The following is a 22,244-nucleotide window of genomic DNA, read 5'->3' as shown; positions in this document are numbered from 1 at the left end:
GGCTTGCAGCTTACAGTAGAGGGCCAAACGAGGCGGGTGACCTCGCTGGCTGAAGCGTGGAAAGTGCTGAAGGAGCTAGGCTGTAAAAATTTGCCTCCTGAAGGAGATACAGGAAAACCAGGAAAAGCAGCAACCGAGAAGAGAGGATCGTCATGGCAAAAGGCGGGTTCTCGTAAAGGGCCGGGCTCCCACAGGCCAGAAATGGACAGAGTACCCTGAAGGAAAGTATGAGACACTACTGGTTTTAGTTCACCACAGTTATAGGTTGTTGAGCAGCCCTGGAGGGTTGCCAGACAGGGTTTGCAATAGTTTTCTTCTGTTATGAGTTCAGAGAATGGATGTCTATTACACTGTTATAATGTAATGAGTTTGGGAAAGGTGGAGTGGAGGGAGAGGGAATACGAATTTGGGGGGAGGGGGGGAAAACAGAGGGGGAGAAGGGGGTGCCAGCTCTGGCGAGGGGTTATTTCCTTACAGTATTAGGCTGGCGGCAAATGGTACCGCTCAGCAATAGGGGGGAGGGAGGGGGGTGCAGGGAGGGAAAGGGTTGAGGTTGGGAACTAGGAATGTGAACGGGTTAAATTCGCAGAGGAAGAGAAATTTGGTGTATCGGGAGTTACAGAGGAGTAGATGGGATATAGTCCTGCTGCAGGAGACACATATTAGGCGCCGAGAGGCACATTTATTACATCAGAGGGCTTACAGTGAATGTATTGCACACTTTGATAAAAGAGGGGGAAAGGTGGGCGGTCTAGTCATTTATATTCGGAAAGGGATTCCATTTGTAACTGATGACATTTATAGAGATGAATTGGGGCGCTGTTTAGCGATCAGAGGGCTCTTATATGGGAAATCTGTGACAATTGTGAATATCTATGCACCTAATTCAGGACAGGGAGAGTTCTTTGAGCATATAAGGGAGGAGCTTCTTCAATTTCAAAGAGGTGGGATGATTATGGGGGGAGATTTTAATTTATGGAATACATCTATGGATCACTCTAAGGGACACATTACAGTACACAAGCCTTATGCTCGGAGTTTGAGGGCACTGGCCTCGAGATTAGATCTCCTAGAGGTTTGGCGACTTAAACATCCGACCCAGAAGGCATATACATTTTTTTCTCACTCTCAGAACTCATATACACGAATCGATATGATTTGGTGTAGCCGTGTCTTATGGGAACATGTTGTGGATGCAGATGTGGGGTCTATCTCAGTCACTGACCATGCCCCAGTGGAACTTGACTTGAAGGGGTTGGGAGAAGAGGATAAACAGAGATTTTGGAGGCTTAATGAGGGAATTTTGGGCGATAAACAGGTATGTGAGGATTTACGCAAGGTAATTCAAGATTACTGTAGTATGAATGACATGGGGGTGGTATCGGAGGGAACACTCTGGGATGCCTTAAAGGCGGTGGTACGGGGTCACTTAATTAAATGGGGCGCCCGGAAAAAACGAGAACGCGAGGCAAAAGAACTGGAAGCCAGGGAGAGGCTAGCCTACTGGGAGCGTAAGCATCAGGAAGGGGGGTTAGGAGAGGAGTTGCGGGAGGTACGTAAATGGAGGGCGGCCTTGGATCAAATACAGGTTGAACGGGTGGAGTTCCTGAGGAAACGTCTCCAGCATAAGTTTTTTGAATTTGGCAATAAGTCGGGAAGATGCTGGCTAATTGTTTGAGACACCATCAACGGGACTCGCTGATTACCAAAATTAAAGAGCAGGGGGATCACATACTTTATAAGGATAGAAATATTAGGGATCAATTTTTGAGATTTTATAGTACACTATATACTAGCACTATTGGGGTGGAGGGAGGTGAAATTAGAAAGGAATTGTGCTCTCTTTGGTTGCCCAAGTTATCTCGCGAGGATTGTGAAAAGCTAGCGGCCCCCTTTCATTTACATAGTAACATAGTAGATGACGGCAGAAAAAGACCTGCAAGGTCCATCCAGTCTGCCCAACAAGACAACTCATGTGTGCTACTTTTGTGTATACCCTACTTTGATTTGTACCTGTGCTCTTCAGGGCACAGACCGTATAAGTCTGCCCAGCACTAGCCCCGCCTCCCAACCACCAGCCCCGCCTCCCAACCACCGGCTCTGGCACAGACCGTATAAGTCTGCCCAGCACTATCCCCGCCTCCCACCACCGGCTCTGGCACAGACCATATAAGTCTGCCCAGCGCTATCCCTGCCTCCCAACCTCCAGTCCCGCCTCCCACCACTGGCTCTGGCACAGACCGTATAAGTCTGCCCCGCACTATCCCCGCCTCTCAACCTCCAGCCCCGCTATCCAATCTCGGTTAAGCTCCTGAGGACCCCTTAGTAATCCTCACATTGGAGTATTATAGAAAGTATTCTTTAAAGCTTTATTTCCAACATCTTAATGAACAGTTTCTTGGCTCTACTACTCGTATATTTCCTGATTTGTGCCAAGTGACACAGAAATGTAGGAAGGAATTCTTGGCCTTTAGGCCAAGGGTCCTGGCCTTAGGTGCCGCATTTATTTTGAAATTTCTTGACAAGTGTTGTATTTTGTATCAGACTAACCCCTCTGTTTACTAATCGGCTGTGTCGGGACTAGCCCATAGCAGCCGCTGGAGTGGCTTAGTAAGGGGGGGGGGGATAATTATTTTCTTTTTTTGAGTCTAAACAACTAATAGACTTTATTGTGGCTAGAGAAGAAATCGGTGTCATTATTAACTCCGATACACCTTCCTAAGGTTTAGCATGACCGGCTGTAGGTCAATGTGCTGCTCTTGGTTGTTAGTTCATTTCTTTCTTGGATCTATGATATTTTTTCCTTGCTTGACCCCTGTCATTATTGTGGGCTATGCAATTAGTATATATATTTTTTTCTGTTTGGTAGGGGGTTTTTTTCTTTCAATTTGTTTCTGTGATTTTTTTTTTTTCAAGATATAGATAAATGTATACTTGATATTGTTGGAAAATATGCATAAATAAAAAGTACAAAAAAAAAAAACAATGAAAAAGGATTCTCCCATATACTCATTTTGGTACATCAAGAACTAAGGGGTCTTTAGTAAGCTGCAGGAAAAAGGGCCCTGCGGTAGCGGTGGGGGGGGCCATTTTTCCCATGCGCCAGGGCCTTTTTTACTGCAGTGGGTAAAATGACCCCCCCCCCCCCCAAAAAAAAAAAAAAGCCATGTGGCAAGATAAGTCTTACAGCATGGACATGCAGCGGGAAGAACTTACCACCAGCCATTGAGGTGGCTATAAGGGCTCCCATGGTAACCCAGCAGTAACTGGTCAGCACTCAGCGGTGCCTAATTACTACCAGGTTGGAGGAAATTAGGCAGGTTATAAAAGGGCTTAAAGGAGGGAAGGCCCCAGGAGTAGATGGATATTCTGCAAAGTTTTATAAAATCTTTGCTGGGGAGGTAGGGCTGTTGTTGGTAAGGGTGGGCAATGCTTGTTTTCAAGGCAGCTCCCTCCCTTCTAGTATGCATCAAGCTGGTATATCGCTTATACTGAAACCAGGCAAAGATCCTTCCGCATGTGGGTCCTATAGACCAATTTCATTAATTAATTTGGATGTTAAGATTCTCTCCAAGGTCCTTGCGAACAGATTAGGGGGGATATTGCCCAAATTAATCCACCCAGATCAATCAGGGTTTGTGGCGGGGAGACAAGTAGCCGATAATATATGTCGTACACTGCATATTATCTGGGAGACTCAACAGAAGGGTCGACCTATGGCTTTGCTAAGCACAGATGCTGAAAAAGCCTTTGATAGGGTGGAGTGGCCCTATCTATGGGAGGTACTGAGGCATCTGGGTTTTGGAGAGGGGTTGATAGGATGGTTGCAAAGGTTATATGAAGGACCCTCGGAGCGGATCAAGGTAAACGGGGGGTATTCCAATGCATTTAAGATAGGGAGAGGTACGAGGCAAGGCTGCCCACTATCTCCCTTGTTATTTGCGATATCGACTGAACAGCTGGCGCAGAGGATAAGGGAGATGGGTGACATAAAAGGGATCGTAGTAGCGGGCAGGGAACATAAGCTGGCATTATTTGCTGATGATATTCTGTTTTTTGTCACGAGTCCCCTGACGACTTTACCAAACTTGGTGAAAGAGCTCAATCAATTTGGTAGGATTTCAGGTTTTAAGATAAATTATGACAAGTCTGAAGTTCTGGGGGTGTCAATCCCATATGGTCGACTGGTAGAAGTGCTCCAGGGGTTCTCATTTCGACTAAAGAAGGGAAATATCAAATACTTAGGGGTCCAGATACCCTCTGAGTTGAATCAGCTATATCCACTAAATTATGGGCCGTTGTTTCAACAAGTACATAGAGATATGGCGGGATGGCAGGGTAAATGGCTATCCTGGTGGGGGAGAATAGCCACAGTACGAATGAATATCTTACCCCGGATTTTGTTCCTGTTCCAGACTTTGCCCATACAGGTACCTAAAAGGGAAATAAATAAGCTTCAGGGGGAGATTATGAAATTTATATGGGGGGGTAAAGCTCCGAGAATACACAGGAAATTGATGTGGAAGTCGGTAGACCTGGGGGGAAGGGGGGTGCCCAATTTGGAATGGTATTTTTGGGCTGCACAGGTAAAGTTTGTAGTGGCATGGAGTCAGGAGGCTCCATCGGTGGTGGCTAGTTTAGACCAAGAGATGGTGCAGGGTTATAAGTTGAAGTCGGTTATATGGGCTTCAATAGAACCGAGGGTATACGGTCAAATGACAACAAACCCATTTGTGAACCATCTGTTGACCTTGTGGGCTTCTTTCAGAACAAGGTTCTGGCTGAAGAGGAAAACTTCCACACTGGCAGGTATAGGTGGGGAACCGACTTTTCAAGTGGGAATGGGTCACCAGGTTGCAGGGTGGTGGGAAGAGGAGGGATGATTTGTTTCAGGGATCTCCTGGATGACGGGGAGCTAAGACCGTTAGAGGAGATCCGGGAATAGTGTGGGGGAGGTGCGGGAGATACTTATTTTTATATACAAGTCAAGCATTATATGAGCCAACAAGGGTGGTTGAGGAGGGACCTGGAAGAATATGAGGAACTTGAAAATTTGTGGGGATCATTGGGGAAAATGAGAAGAGTTATATCTATGTTATACAAATTGATTAGAGGTAGATCTTTTGAGAAATGTGCTTATATGATAAAATGGGAACAGGATCTGCAACGGGAGTTTACAGTAAATGAGTGGAAGGCTATAGTAGTAGAAGTCAAAAAAGCTTCGAATTGTGTGTTGTTAAAAGAAATTGCCTTTAAGATATTGTTGCGGTGGTATTATACCCCGCATCGAATACATGCTATGTTTTCCTCTGCATCCCCACTGTGTTGGAGGTGTGGAGATGAGGAGGGGACTTTCTTGCATATTTGGTGGTCGTGCCGGACTCTACAACCATTTTGGAAAACTGTAACGACAAAAATTTCAGAAAGCACGAATAAGCCGTTCCAATGCACTCCGCAATGGTGTCTTTTGGGTCTCGGTAACAGAAGAGGAACTAAATGGCAAAGACGCCGTAAGAGGATTTGTTTAACAGCGGCTAAGAGTGTCATTGCAATGCACTGGAAGAAACAGATGGCTCCCTCAGAGCTGGACTGGACTCTGAAACTTTCCCTGGTCGGGGAACTGGAGCAGCTAATGGACAAAAGAATGGGAAGGTACAACCCATCTTCTGAACTGTGGTCTCGATTTCAGCGATTAACCCAATAAGGACAGTTGAAATAGAGCTGGGAGGGGGAGGAGGGAGGGGAGGGGGAAAGGGGGGGGGAAACGTGGGGAAAATGAATAAGTTTACATTGTTGTATTGTGATGATGGTTAATAAAAATATTTAAACATTAAAAAAAAAAATAATTATGTCTTGAAGGCCCTCAAAGGAAATGGCCCAGAGTACTTGAACAGGATCTCCCTCGACACAACTCCAAGGTCACTAAGGTTCTCCCAAGGAGCATACCTAACCACACCATCTCCAAAGAACATCACACAATGTGAAACCCGCCAGCAAGCCTTCTCCAGAGTAGGCCCCACACTTTGGAATGCACTCCCTGAAAGGCTTTGCTTAACACAAGACTATCTCTACTTCAGGAAGCAAAGCGAATGATTGGCTCTTCAACCAGGCCTTTAATGGAAGAAATAACTTGATAGTCACACACACAAGGTGCAACACTGGCTGTACATACTACAGCAGGACATGTTTATCTACTTTTATCCTAGCTAAGATAATTTTCAAGCACCATTCTGACATCATGTGCATCTTTAAGTTAGTCCCCTTATTTTCTTACTCCTGTTACTCTATATGTACCATCTTTGCTTACACCTTATGCTACCTATTAAAATGTTTTATCACATATTGTGTTGACACTGTAATGTAGCATACATACTATGCCATACTTTGTATTGTAATTTGAATATCTTTACTGCTGTAATTGTCTATTGCTTATGTGTTCTCTTGCTGTACACCGCCTGAGAGAATTCCTTCAAAAACACAGTAAATAAATCCTAATAATAAATAAAATTCAAAATTGGCTTGAAGATTGACACTAGAGAGCTGGAACAACACATTTAGGCAGCTATCTTGTTGTGTGATTTATCAGCCACCATAATGGGTTAATTCTCCACTGAAGATGGGATGCGCCACCTTACCTGAGCTGCTGTTGCACAGTGATACACTGAGTTCTGATGAACGGTTCTGAGGTGTTTGAGAAGATGATCAGGACCCAAAGCCCAGCCAACCTAAATGAGAAAGAAAACATATGATTTATCACACTTTAAGTGAAACATTTGGTAGCACACTGTATGTCCTGTGTATAAATGGGCAGACTGGATGGACCATACTGATCTTTATCTGCTGTCATCTGCTATGTTATGTTACATCCAGTCACAGTCAGTTGTGTCAGGGAGACAAGCCCTAAGGCAAGGAGTTATGAAAAAACAAACAAACTTGTTTTTGTCACCTTCCAGCCCGTTGCACTGAAGGATTTTCCAGCACTTCCAATGGTGATTGAGCGATCCCACATTCCAGGCAAGCTAGCTGCAAACAAAGAAAAGAAGCACTGAAGGTCTGTAGATAAGAGAGCCAGAGAAAGTTAGGAGGAGAAAGAGGAAGTACTATGCAACTGAATACAATTTTGGGTTTAATTATTCAAGTTCAAAGCAAATTAAATTCAAGTACAGTAAATATTTTCATGTCCCAGAGGACTTACAAACTAAATTAGGACTTGAGGCAAAGGAAGATTAAGTAACTTGCCCCAGGTCACAAGGAGTGTCAGTAAGTGGAGTGGGATTTGAACTCTGGTTTCCCTAGTTTTCAACTCACTGTTCAGTCATCAGACTACTCCTCAGCTCTCTGTGCTGCTCTATCCAAATTTATGCACACTACTAAAAGCAGAACACAAGGAAACAAGGGTAATGAGGATGGAGGGTAATGGGTGGTTAAAAAAAAAAAGGATCATGTATTACCCAGTCTTTTGCTATAAGTTGTTTTTGCCTACTATTTGTTATGCTTGAGCATTGTCATGTATTTGCTTGATGTCTTTGTCATGACTTGCTGTTTAGTTGTTCACTGTTGAGTTTGTTTGATCCTGAATAAAAACCGTTAAACCATAAAAAAAGCACACCACAAAGCTGAATGAATGGCAGCAAGACAGAGGTTCATTATATCAAACACCCATCCCTAACTACAATGCACTTTAACTTGCTGCATATAAGTTGGAAAAATTTGTATAGCAGGGTGTAGAAAACTGTTTGTTTTTTCCCCCCTGTGAATAATGGATAATTGAAATCCCCTCCAGTTCAAGTAATCTTGACACACGCATTTCCTCTCTATCTGTAGGTATTCTGAATATATTTTTCATATTCAGTTTTCAACTTTAAAACTAAATGGCACAATAAATTTTCTCCTTCTTCTAAGGACATTTTTTTCTAATAATGTAGGCAGGCATCATTTATAATTTTATGTTTCAACTATTTTTATTATTAAAGGTATCGCAAAACAGCTCATCAGCACATTTCATTTACAACATAATTTCAAAACACTCTCTCTAAACAGGTAGAGCGCAACACTGTTAATCTAATTTTTCTGTAACATTATACTTCCCAACCCCTCCCTACCCCCCGCCTCCTCTGCTCCCAACATTATTCCAAGAACTCTATGCGGTACATCTGTTTACTGCACAAGCCAGCATGTTTGAAAATATAAATGAGATTAAATTAAAAAATGCTACCAACAATAAAGAATGACAACGTGTATACAGCAGCTCATAGGTTTGCTTGCTTTGTTTTGAAGGGGAAACAGATAAAAACTAACCTATTGGCTTCAACTTGTTTCATTTCATTAGTCTCCCTCCTGTTTCCATGCAATCTCTGCAGCAGCTGCGACAAAAATAAAAAAAAAAGTGTGGGGCCGCAGCAGCCTTCAGGCATGCGCTGTTGGCTCTGATGTGCCCCCACTGACGTCAACTTCAAGTTCCGGGGGCACAGGGCCAGCAGAGCCGACAGCGCATGCCTGAAGGCTGCTGCAGCCCCATGCTTTTTTATTTTTTGTTATTTGCCAGGAGAAGCAGCAGCGGCGATGAGAAAAACAGTGATTCAATCTCGGCGGGAGATGACCCACCAAAGCGGGAATCTCCCGCTGAATGCAGGAGACTTGGCAGGTCTGCTCTTCCCAGAATATGAGTAATTGCAGCCCAGAATATTTGTATATGACCATAGGACCACAAGAGGTGATAAAAAGTACTGCACTCCAGGAGGCATCTCCAGCATATGTCTGATACACTAGCAAGGCGCATCGCTTTCAGTTTCACAGGTGTATAATACTTGTAGAAGATTTTTTAACCTCCAAGAAAACCCATTTTCATCCTCCCTTAGTAAGCATCATTCCTAAATCCCGCTCCCACTAGGCCATGTAGTTAAACTTAGTAAACTCAGTTCCACAGAGAAACTTGTAAGGAATCGAAATGAATCCACCTTTTTCAGTTCACTTTTTCTGCTGCTGTTGGGTCTGTTTGAAGAATATTGCTGCAAGGTTTTGTGGGTGGTTGGTTTCTTTTAAGCTTTGCCTTTCAGGTTAAGTGTTCACATTCTGCGCTTCTACTTGGATTACATCTCTGTGAGGAAGGGAAGTCTTGGATTTCTATGTGATTCAACTGCTCTGAAGAGATATACTGTCTAGCCAGGAAGCATGACATCCACGAGGAACTGGACAAATCAGTGTTCTCTGTCTCCACCTGCTGGTAGATGGACAACTCATGTCTCTGGATTCAACTACTGCGACTAAAGGAAAGAAAATTATCAAGTATGAACATAGTTTTTCATTCCACAGCGTCAGCAGATGAATCCAGAGACATGTGTGATGTAGCAAAGCAGTATCAAACAGGGGAGGGCAGATGCAAATCCACCTGAAAGGACTGCGGTCCCAAACAAGAATTCCTCCTGGGCTGCAAAGTCTACACAGTAGTGTTTGACAAAGGAATGAGAGGACGACCAAGTCACCGCCCTGCAAATCTCATCAAGAGTGGAAACCTGTGTCTCTGTCCAGGAAGACGCCAAAGCCCGAGCAGAATGGGCCCGGAAGAGGGCCGGAGGAGACCAATCAGCGAGGACGTACACCAAAGAAATAGCCTCCCAAAGCCAACGGGCAATTCTGGGTTTGGAAGCAGCCTCACCTTTCCGAGGCCCTGCAAAAAGGATAAAAAGATGGACTGACTGGCGGAAGTTATTAGTAGCCTCTAAGTACTGCAGAAGAGTACGTTGGATATCCAGAAGCGCCGGTAGTCCTTATCAAAAGCCGGTAAAAACGACTGATTGAGATGAAAGGAGGAAACCACCTTCAGCAAAAATGAAGGTACAGTCCAAACAGTCACTCCTGCCTCCGAAAAATGGGTCCCTGCAAGAGAGCCTGCAATTCTGAAACCCTGAGAACAGAAGAAATGGCTATCAAAAACACTACCTTAAGAGTGAGATCCCTCACTGTAGCCGCCCATAGAGGCTCAAATGGAGGAGCCGCCCTGAATAAAACAAACTCTGGGGAAAAGGGCAAATTGGAGCAGACAAAAGGAGAACCAGCTGGCATGTCCCCTTCTCCACCCATGCAAGTCAAGGGAGCAGGAAAAGTCTAAGAAATATTCAAACATGTTGCGGCAGGAACCGCGGAAATCAGCGACGGTGAGTTCAAAATGGCTACCGGGTCCTCAGAACAGGAGCAGAACGTGTTTCCCGCGCATAGGAAGAGCCAGCTTCAATCTCCCCACCGGGGATCTCAAGGGAGTCAGAGCCAGAGTACCCTCTGGGACAAAGCCTCACCGCTGTTCTCCGCTTTGCACAGCACTTCACCAATTCTGTCACCATAAAAGGCCGAAGTAGAGCTGTTGCAAGGCAGAAAGTAAGAGGCACACTCACCGCAGCTGGTAACAGGAACTCGCCATTCAGCAGGAAGGGAATCTTCGGCTCACTCAACTCTCCCAAGTCGGGCCAGCACCTTGAGAGTGTAAGGCCAGAACAGACAGCCACTTTTTTTGCTGTTTTTTTTTTTAAACAAAGTAAATCTATGAGGATTAGAGAGCTGGAGAATAACCCCCCCCCCCCCCCCCCCGGCAGGGGAGTAGGGGTAGAGGAGGAACTTGGGGTGACCAGGTGTACTCTCTAAAGCTGGCATCGTTCAGCTAAAAAAAAACCCCCCAGCTCTACTGAACCAACAAAGCCAGAACAGGAGCAAACCAAGCCAGGAGTCAGTGGAATACATCCTTTCACCTGCTGGAGATAGAGAATACTGACTAGCCAGGAAGTTTGTTTTTGTTACATTTGTACCCCACGCTTTCCCACTCATGGCAGGCTCAATGCAGCTTACATATTATATACAGGTACTTATTTGTACCTGGGGCAATGGAGGGTTAAGTGACTTGTCCAGAGTCAATAAAGGAGCTGCCTGTGCCTGAGTGCAATGTCCAGTAGGCACTGGATCAATCAGTGCTCTCTATCTCCACCTGCTGGTAGATGGAAACTACCCACATGTCTCTGGATTCATCTGCTGCTGACGCTAAGGAAAGGACCTTTCAACTTTCCCAATGCCACCCATAGATTTTCAAGGTTTCTATTTTCTTGGTCCTCCCTAAGCCAACCTCGTGTACCAACAAAATTCTTAACTTGTTAATAAGGAAAAAAGTCACAAGCAGGTAGATCGTACATCTCCTGCAAATCTGAAAATGTACATAACTTCCCAAAATCCAGAAGCTGTCAAAAATGGACTAAGCCATTCTCCTCCCACCTAATAAAAGGCCTCCCTTCACACCCTGCAGTAAAGGAAAGCTTATGTTGAATGGAAACCAATGAGGAGACCATGAGGCCTTCCATACCGTGCAAGAATTACGCCCTAAGTGTCCAACAAATGCCTCATCAAGGGTTATAAATCTGCCCTTAGACTCCTTAAGGAGCCTGAGATCCATAGTAGATGCTTCGATGCAAAACTGGGAAAATGATCCTGCTCCAACATGACTCTGGATTTTCCAGGATTAACTTCCCACTCTAACAGCTGATGTAATTGGGCCGCCCGATAACACAAACATATTTGGAACAGCTCTACCCCTCAATGTTGTACACTGCCACATAATAGTCCTTGACAATATTGGAAAGTGAACTCCCAAGATAAATCTATTTAGATCCATTTGGACCTTTAGTAAAACTCCTTTTGGTATCTCTAAAGGCAAAATCTGAAATAAAAATAAATAACTTTGGAAGAATATTCATTTTAATGGCCACAATACACCTCCCACCAGGATATCCTTTCCATCACCCCAAATCCATGCTAGTTTGCTGAAAAGGTTTTGCATAATTCTGCTCATATATACAGTACACTTCAAATCTCTGAGCATCTGTACACCTAAATATCACATCCCCTGACTCACCCACCTAAAAAAAAAAAAATTATCCCACAAAAATTCCTCCTCAACAGGGTCTGTGGTAATACCCAGCATCTTTGTTTTACCAAAATTGACTTTATCAAATTCTTACAATTCCTGAATTATAGGCAATGTCAAACTAACATGGATTCTACTGCAAAGCACTTTGGGCTTGTGACAATACAGCCTGTTCCATCCTACCTGTGTGTGAGAAGAATCAAGGACAATATGTTTATTTCTGAGTGTACGGGATAAAACCAGTGCCTAGGCTTCCAGTTTATTTTTGCCTAAGAAAGCCTTGGTGACTATGATTTATCTAATATAATAATTTGCTCCTCCAACATTTCAATGTGTCTCACTGGGATCGTAACCACCTGCTGACATCACTCCTCCAACGTTCTCCTCCAACGTTCCAATGTGTGTCACGGGGATTGTAACCACCTGCTGACGTCACTCCTCCAATGTTCTCCGTGCCCCCTCCCTCCCAGTTCCATGGGACCCTGGAACTGGGAGGGAGGGGGCCTGAAACTCAGAGGGAGGTGGAGGGGGCAGGGGAGAGATGCTGCACATGGATGGATGGAGGGGGCAGGGCAGAGGACGTTGCCTGCATATGGATGAATGCAGGGGAGAGAGCATAATGAAGGGGAGGGGAGGGGACCCTGAAACTCAGAGGCAGGGAGGGAGGGGACGACCTTGGAACTCGGAGGGAGGGAGGGGGGGACGACCCTGGAACTCGGAGGGAGGGAGGGAGGGGGAACCTGGAACTGGGAGGGAGGGGGGCACACACTCTCATGCTCACACACACACTCTCTCTCACAGACACACTCGCACCCAGTCTCACTCTCTCTCTGTCACACACACACTCGCACATTCACTCTCTCTCTCTCACACAGTCACTCTCACACACACTCTCTCAAACATACACACTCCGAGGAAAACCTTGCTAGCGCCCGTTTCATTTTTGTCAGAAACGGGCCTTTTTTAACTAGTTTATTTATAACATTCTTCAGCTGTTTGTCTACATTGAAGATACTGTACATATTATGTCTGTGTGAACACAGGACTTTGTTTATCTTTCCTTCCAGGTTTGCCCAGGTCAACGAGAACAGAAATACCCTGTTCTGCCTTCCTAAGCAACAACAAGATTCAAAAACTTATTGAACACAGGACTTTGTTTATCTATACATCCGGATACTGCATATGTTGCTCACCATCTGAAAAGAGCTAGAACTTGCATAAAGAGAATTGTATCAGCTGTGCAAAAGCTTTCCTGAAATGACATTATCTGCCACAAAAGGCTATATGGCTGTTTAATTCATGCTTCTCCATACAGGAAGTCGTATAGATAAATTATCCTGTGTTTACTTTAAATAGACAAAAAATAATTTTGGGTAGCATTTATGCTCCTAATACGCTAGATTTAAAATTCTATAAGAGGTTGCTTAAGCAGATCACACAGCTAGAAACATTGCCCATATTGCTGGGAGGAGATTTCCCCAACTGATTTACGACAGATAAGCACTAGGGGTTTGCCGGATCTATGCACAACACTCGAGCTAATTGATATTTGGAGGACACTGCATCCACTAGACAAAGAATATACACATCAATCTAGAGCACATGGCACCTCTGCCAGAACGGACTACTTGCTAGCCTCCCACACACTATTAACAGACATTACTGAGGCACATATAGATCCTTGTGTTAAATCGGATCATTCGGTGATCAGAATGTGCTGGACCCAGGGAGGGGAAGAAGAGAAATTAAACAGTTGGACGTTTCCAGCATACTTGCTTAGAGACACACGGTTTTGGGAATATTTACAAGCTAAGTCGACCGAGTATAAACACTTTAACAAGGGTTCAGTTGCTAGTACCACTAACTTCTGGGAAGCTGTGAAAGCAGTATTAAGAGGTGAAATAATAAGTTATGTGACCAGTGCTTTTTTTGTGCTGGTACGAAACGGTACGGCGTACCGGCACCTTTTTTTGCCTGCCCCGCCCCCCGCGACACTCCGGGCGAGTCCTGCACTTAGTTGTTTTTTTTTTAAGACTCAGAACGCGCGAACGATGCAGCCGGCAGTGATTGAAAGAGGCTGTTTGGGCTGGTGTCTGCGTCGGAGCTTCCTCACCCTCTGCGAGTCCCGCCTTCGTTGTTACAACTTCCTGTTTCGCGGGACTCGCAGAGGGTGAGGGAAGCTCCGACGCAGACGCCAGCCCAGACAGCCTCTTTCAATCGCTGCCGGCTGCATCGTTCGCATGTTCTGAGTCTTTAAAAAAAAAACTAAGTGCAGGACTCGCCCGGAGTGTCGCGGGGGGGGGGGGGGGGGAAGGATTGGGGAGAGAAAAAGAGAAACCAACAGAGGGAAGGATTGGGGAGAGAGGGAAACCAACAGAGGGAAGGATTGGGGAGAGAGGGAAACCAACAGAGGAAGGATTGGGGGAGAGAGGGAAAACCAACAGAGGGGAAGGATTGGGAGAGAGGGAAAGAGGGAAACCAACAGAGGGAAGGATTGGGGAGAGAGGGAAACCACAGAGGGACAGGATTGGGGAGAGAGGGAAACCAACAGAGGAAGGATTGGAGAGAGAGAGAGAAAGAGGGAAACCAACAGAGGGAAGGATTGGGGAGAGAGAGAGAGAAAGAGGGAAACCAACAGAGGGAAGGATTGGGGAGAGAGAGAGAGAAAGAGGGAACCAACAGAGGGAAGGATTGGGGAGAGAGGGAAAGATTGGGGGGAGAGAGGGAAACCACAGAGGGAAGGATTGGGTGGAAGAGGGAAACCACAGAGGGAAGGATTGGGGAGAGAGAGGGAAACCAACAGAGGGAAGGATTGGGGAGAGAGAGGGAAACCAACAGAGGGAAGGATGGGGGAGAGGGGAAAAACAGGGAAGGATGGGGAGAGGGGAAAAACAGATGGAAGGATGGGGAGAGAGGGGAAAAACAGATGGAAGGATGGGGAGAGAGGGGAAAAACAGATGGAAGGATTGGGAGAGAGGGAAAACAGATGGAAGGATGGGGAGAGAGGGGCAAGGGCAAGGAAAACAGATGGAAGGATGGGGAGACAGAGAGGGAAAAACGGAAGGATGGGGAGGAAAAGAGGGAAGACGCTGGATGGAAGAATGCAGAAGAGAAATAGGGGAGACACTGGAAGGATGGGGAGAGAGAAGCAGAGCTGCTGGATGGAAAAAGGGGAATAGAGGAAAGACTGGAGAATAAGGGAAGGGCATGGGGAGAACAAGGGTGAGGAAAAGATGAAAAGCCACAGGTAGAGAAGGAAATTAAAGAATGGATAGTAAGAATGAATTAAATCTGGACAGAGAGCGAGCCTGAAAATATTGAAGAAAGCAAAGAAAAGGAGACAAAAATGACAATGACACAGAAGAGTTAAGCGAAAATAAAGGAAAGCAGAATCACAGAGTGGGACCAATATGGAAGAAAAACAGTCACCAGACAAGAAAGGTAGAAAAAAATCATTTTATTTTTCATTTTAGTGTTTGTAATATGTCCAATTTGAGAATTTACATTGGCTGTCTTATTTTGCACTGGGTATACTGGAGCTGTAAGAGCTTACAGAGATTATTTATCATGAAAAAAAATCACGTTATTTTTTTCTCCTATAGTACTATAATATTTCCAATGATGTCTGTTTATATGCGCCATGGCTGGTATAGGGGGTGTGGTTAATGGGGGTGTGGCTATCATAGGGGTGGAGCCATATGTGGTGACCCCGCCCATAATGAGTACCGGCACCTTTTTTTCTACAAAAAAAGCACTGTATGTGACACAATATAAACGTGCAAGAGACAGGGAAATTGTGCGGCTTGAAAAGCGACTAGTTAAATTGAATAGACAATATGGTATAACCCCATGTAATAAGATTAGACAAGAGGTGATGGAACTACAAACAACTTTGAACTCCCTACTACATGATAGAGAACTCAAATCCCAAGCCTACTATCGGTTCCAACTATGTAGGCATGGAAACAAAGGAGGCAAATACCTAGCTAGACTTATAGCATCTAAATATACTTCCAAAAATGTAACAGCTATTAAAAACACGGAGGGGACTTATCTTCACTCTAACCGAGAGATTAGATTAGCATTCCAGACATATTATCAAAGCCTTTATAAGGCGTCAGAACAAGAGGGACTTCCGGGGGAGCTATATTTAGACGGGGTTCAGGCCCCTAAATTACAAACTGGGGATTGTGCCCAACTGAATGCTAGAATTAGTGCTGAAGAGGTGGCCTGGGTAATAACTCAGAGCAAATCGGGTAAAGCCCCTGGACCAGATGGAGATAAAGCAGAATTTTACAAGTTGATGGGAGACTCGGTGGTCCCTACCTTGGTTGAAGTGTTTAACGAATGGATGGAGAATGGTAGGATGCCAGAACACTTAAATTTGGCTAGAATAGTGGTGTTTCCTAAACCTAAAAGGGATGAAAAACTGGTAACCTCTTATAGACCCATCTCATTGATTAACCAAGAAGCAAAATTATTTGCAAAAATTTTAGCAAATAGACTGGGACGGGTACTACCTCATCTTATCCATACAGCTCAGGTAGGATTTGTACAAGGTAGATCTGTCACCAAAAATTTGAGGAGTATTTTAGCAACATTGGAAGGATTGGGCCACTCCCACACACAGGCATTAATGATAAGTTTTGACGCTGAAAAAACATTTGATAGAGTGGAGTGGAGTGGCCCTTTCTGTACTCGGTGCTAGAAAAATATGGATTCCAGGGTAACTTTGTGCAAGCAATCAGAACATTGTATTACTTACCTAGAGAGCACAGGTGCTGGTAAATGGAAATATATCGGGGGGAAATCCAGATTAGTAGAGGTACTAGACAGGGTGCCCACTGTCCCTCTACTTTTTGCGCTGCAATTAGACCCTTTAATTAGAGACATATATGATTGTGCAGCGATTCCTGAGGTACAACTTAGAAATCAAGAATTTAAGCTTGCCGCATTTGCGGATGACCTACTGGTGGTCATCATGAAACTGAAGGAGACCCTGCAGAATCTATTAGAGATATTTCGTGAATATGGAGGCTATTCTGGCTTTAAACTAACACAGACAAATCCGAAGCTCTTGCGATAAATCTCAACATCCAAACTATTTGGCCGGATGGATTCTCCTTTGGAAAACGGTCGAGGTAAGTTTTTTTACATACCTGGGGATTATGCTACCGGCTACACGCAGGGAGCTCTATACTTTAATGTCACAAACTGCTGGAACAGACAACTCAGCAGTTAGATTCATGTGGCACCCTAACACTGTCTTTAGTGGGCGGGATAAGTCTTATTAAAATGGTGATATTGCCAAGATGGCTTTACACATTACAGATCCTGCCCATAGTGTTACCTGCAAAAGTATCAACGCTTATATCGATTGATGTCCAGATTTGTTGGGCAAAAAAAAACGAGCTAAGATGCAGTTGAAATATATGCTGGGTGGATGGAGGCAAGGGGGCTGGGGAATACCTAATATTAAATTTTACAATATGGCATGCCTCCTATGCCAGACGCGAGATTGGCTATTCCAATCCCAGGAAAAACACACCTCTAGAGATGGAAGAAGCGCTGTATAGTCCATATCATGGGATAACATTAGCACATTTACAGAAAAAGGAGATCCCACATAGACTTAGACACAATGTCCTGATTTTATCACTTAGAGCAGCTGGAGATTCTTAGGGGAACTACTGGGTGGAGATCCGAGAGTAACTGAGTATCTAAACATCAGGGGAAATCCGTCCTTTGTGCCCGGGCTGGAAAATAAAACTTTTGATAGGTGGGCACAGGCAGGAGTGACTTGTATAGCAGATGTACTGGGAAGAGCGGGGATATACTACCGCTGACACAATTATTGGTTCAAGGGAGCAGGGTTGGGGTTGATATGTACGCCAACTTAAACACTATATAAAAACATTAGATAAGCAGCATTGCATTGTAAATTGGGTAACAAAATCGAAAAATTCTTTGATGAGATCTCTGAAACTGCTCTCCATATCCAGATGCATCAGAAGCTGTGGGGGCTGGCTCCGATGAGGAGATGACTATGATTGACAGACATGAGAAAAGGATGTGATGCCGTAATTTGGAATCTTGGGATATTAGGCAGCGCAGACAAAAGATACCAAGAATACTTGGGGGTGCAGATTACAGGGAATGCGCGTACAGGAGGATCCATAGAGCTTATCAGGGGGCCATAGAGACAGCGCTCTGCTTGAAATGTAATAGACATGATATTCTTTATATCATGCGGTGTGAGGATGTGTAGTACTACAGAGATACTGGAGACAAATAGTTACTTACCCTGTCTTGTGTTTTGTGTAGTTAGAATAGACATGAATCCATTGCAGTTGGTACTAGATCTGAAAGAAGCACCATTAAGACTCAACGCTGACAAAGCTTATTGTATCGAAAATTATGCTTGGTAGCGAAGAAATGTATTATGCAATATTGGACTGTAGCCACTCCGCCATCTTATTGGCACTGGCCTAACAGGGTACACCAATTGCTGGTGTGGGAGGCGAAAGAGGCAAAAGGACATTGCAAAAGGAAAATACGGTTTCTTAAAATATGGGGATGCTACCTGGAAAAAATGACACAGAAAGGCGCCGAAGTTTGGTTGTTAATACCTTATAATTGTGCCAGGTTTCTTCATAATACTGTGATGTGTCAGACATGAGTTAATCAAGGGGGGAGGGATTAAAAGGAGTAGAGGGGGGGAGGGTGAGGGAGAAGGAAATGGGGAGTAGGGTAGGTAATAGGTATGGAACTCTATATTTACTTGGGGAGGTTAGTTGTTCACCTCTGCACCACAGTAGAATACTGGTTGTTTTACAATTGTACACCTAACCAGTTATGAATGTTCTTTTGTATGTTACGCTTTAATTTTAACAATCGCTGAAATATAAAAGTAGTAAGCAGGGGAGGGGGCAGGGGAGGAGGAAAATGGAAAAAGTGATTGACGATGTTGAATATGTTGTTGGAATGTCGATTTGTATACTGATCCATGCTGTATGAATACTCCAAGTTGAATTGTATTATGCATAACGTCATAAAAAAGTTTAAACATAAATTATCCTGTGTTGGAAGTGTGTCAGACTGGTATTTTGGTCTGTGTACTATTAGGTATTCCTAAATTGTTAGATGTTAAAATGAAACTACTGATAGAGAACATTTCTGATTTGCCTTATTAGTTGTCTAACAGTTCATAATAAATCGTTGCTAGCAAGAAATTTTTTCCTGCCAGAGTGTTTATTACTAGTTTAACAGAGAATGAATTCAGGACCTGGGATTTATGTACATAATACCCTAGATCAGTGATTCCCAAACCTGTCCTGGGAACTCTGCAGCCAGTCAGGTTTTCATGATATCCACAATGAATATTCATGAGAAACTAAAATCTACCAATTTCGGATACCCTAAAAATCCTTGGAGTTACCATCGATCGACACCTAACACTTGAAAATCACGTGAAAAAAAAACAACCAAAAAGATGTTCCATTCAATGTGGAAATGAAAAAGAATAAGACCATTCTTCCCAAGGACCGTCTTCCGTAATCTGGTACAATCATTAGTACTCAGTCATCTAGACTACTGCAACTCACTCTACGCTGGCTGCAAAGAGCAAATACTCAAAAAACTCCAAACAGCCCAGAACACGGCAGCCAGACTCATATTCGGAAAATCAAAATACGAAAGTGCCAGACTCATATTCGGAAAATCAAAATACGAAAGTGCAAAACCCCTACGAGAGAAGCTACACTGGCTCCCACTCAAAGAACGCATCACGTTCAAAGTATGTACCCTAATTCACAAAATCATCTATGGCGATGCCCCAGCCTACATGTCAGACCTGATAGACCTTCCACCCAGGAATGCTAAAAAATCATCTCGGACATTCCTAATCTCCATTTCCCCAATTGCAAAGGTGTAAAATACAAATTAATGCACGCATCAACCTTTTCCTATATGTGCACGCATTTCTGGAACGCGTTGCCACGCAACCTAAAAGCGATCTATGACTGACCAACTTCCGGAAAACAACTGAAGACCATCCTTTGACACGATATACCACAGAGATCAACACATATGAAGCTCCCCACATATATCCAGAAATGTTTAATAATGCCTTCTGTTATATTACTATCATGTATTCCATTACTATGGAACCCAAAATCTTCTGTAAACCAAATATCTATTCTCTTCTTACTTCCACTACCATGATGTATTGTAAGCCACATTGAGCCTGCAAAGAGGTTGGAAAATGTGGGATACAAATGCAATATAAATAAAAACTAATAAAATACAAATATGAGAACCTTTTGGAGGAATCCTTTACTCCCCCCTCCCCACCGGATGAAGGTGAAAATTTTCCCCAGAGCAGCTTTCCTTTCATTTTATCAAGTAATAGCTAGTCCATTCCATTTGATTTAGAGACTTAGGATGAGCCCAGGGTGTCCTTTACGTCAATGACCCCCCCCCCCCCAAGTAAGCTGTAACAGTGCCTGTGCACCGAATGTTCAGATGAAGCAGTGAAAGGACCCCCCTTAGAGCAGGTGAGCATCCCCCATCTTTCTAATTACCTTTTTTCTTATCTTTTTACTCTTTCCTAAATTATTATTTGAAATTATTTGAAAAGTATTAATCCGCAAACGAACCTTTTCCGGAGGTGCGAAGGCGGTGGTAGAACGAGGAGGACATGAAATGAGATTGAAGGGGGCAGATCAAGAAAAATGTCAGGAAGTATTTTTTCACGGAGAGAGTAGTGGATGCTTGGAATGCCCTCCCGCGGGAGGTGGTGGAAATGAAAACGGTAAACAGGAATTCAAACACGCGTGGGATAAACATAAGGAATTCCTGTTCAGAAGGAATGGATCCCAAGGAGCTTAGCCGAGATTGGAGGCAGAGCCAGCCGGGTGGTGGGAGGCGAGGATAGTGCTGGGCAGACTTATACGGTCTGTGCCAGAAGCCAGTGGTGGGAGGCGGGGCTGGTGGTTGGGAGGCGGGGATAGTGCTGGGCAGACTTATACGGTCTGTGCCCTGAAGAGGACAGGTACAAATCAAAGTAGGGTATACACAAAAAGTAGCACATATGAGTTTGTCTTGTTGGGCAGACTGGATGGACCATGCAGGTCTTTTTCTGCCGTCATTTACTATGTTACTATGAGAGAAATTTGCATGCACTGCCTCCACTGCATGCAAATTTTTCTCATGAATATTCATTGAACATATGATGTAATTGAGGTTGCCCAAAAATACTGAAACATATTTGGAACAGCTCTACCCCTCAACGCTGTACACTGCCCAGTGAACAAGTTCTCAGGGACATGTGTAGGGAGAAGTAAGTGTGGAGAGATACTGAAGAGTTGCCGAACGAATGTAAGTCGATAAGAGACCTTTGAACTGTATACAGATCTAAAGAAGTGACTTGAGAAGAGGGCTAATGTGGAACGTAGGGACACTGGCAGAATATAAATCGTGCAGCAGAATTTTGAATAGAATGAAGGGGAGAGAGATGGTTTAGTGGGAAATCTGTGAAATCAAGTTGCAGTAATCTAAGCATGAGATGATAAGGAGTGTGGATAGGACTTTGGTAGTGTATTCAAAAACGAAGGGACAAATTTGGTGGCACTACAGAGACAGAAACGACAGGTTTAGCATTTACGTGGGTATACTTGCATGCAATTTTACAAGTGTTTCCATGCATGAACATGCTATACACTGTAAAAAAATGTTATGAAATTACTCCTATTAATGTTATTGTGTGCTGTTGCTTACTCACCAATCCGAACATTGTTTGCTTCCATCATAGACCAGCCATTCGTACACCTCATCACTGAAGCAAAGAGATTGTGTTTCACACAGAGATCTGAGATTACCTTCAGTTCCTCCCTCTTAAACACCTACAGCAAAACAAGGGAGGGAGAGGCTGAGAGACTGGAAAAGGAGAGGCTAAAGTGAGAAGATCAAGAAAAGAAAACAGAAGAAGGTGAGACATGAACAGGAGTAGACAATGAGGAAGGAAGAGAAACAGGATGACAGGGATAGGCTGAATGAGAGACACATATAGGGGAGAAGATAAAATACAGAGAAAGGACGCTTTAGAATGAAGGAAAGATGTTGACAGAGGGTTATGTAGGCTGTTAGAGGGCAAAAAAGGGAACAGGGGGCAGTGGAGGAATGAAGTGGTTGTACTAGAGGGGAAACAGATGAAGAGATGCACACATACCAGAGAGAGGGAGGAAAAAAAAGAAGATAAAACAGAAAGGAGCTAGGAAAAGAAATGTAGGAGCAGAAGAAACTAGTATGAATAAGTACAGTGGACAAAAATTAGGAAATATGA

At 44.0% G+C, this 22,244-nt stretch overlaps 1 protein-coding gene across 1 annotated transcript in view; it reads right to left on the bottom strand.

Moving 5' to 3' along the window:
• The window catches only part of LOC115459558 (kynurenine--oxoglutarate transaminase 1-like), a gene marked incomplete at its 5' end in the record, with an annotated part of 47,332 nt that extends 25,528 nt beyond the window's left edge, over positions 1-21,804 (bottom strand). The window contains 3 exons of the mRNA XM_030189370.1: positions 6,636-6,725; positions 6,947-7,023; positions 21,684-21,804. Of these exons, the coding sequence (XP_030045230.1) occupies positions 6,636-6,725; positions 6,947-7,023; positions 21,684-21,804 (288 nt within the window). The remainder of the gene's footprint in view (positions 1-6,635; positions 6,726-6,946; positions 7,024-21,683) is intronic.
• Between the last annotated feature and the right edge of the window lie 440 nt (positions 21,805-22,244).

This window comes from Microcaecilia unicolor, unplaced genomic scaffold (assembly GCF_901765095.1).
Source record: "Microcaecilia unicolor unplaced genomic scaffold, aMicUni1.1, whole genome shotgun sequence".
Lineage (NCBI taxonomy): Eukaryota > Metazoa > Chordata > Amphibia > Gymnophiona > Siphonopidae > Microcaecilia > Microcaecilia unicolor.
The sequence above is the reverse complement of the archived record's forward strand: the minus strand, read 5'-3'. Positions and strand labels throughout refer to the sequence as shown.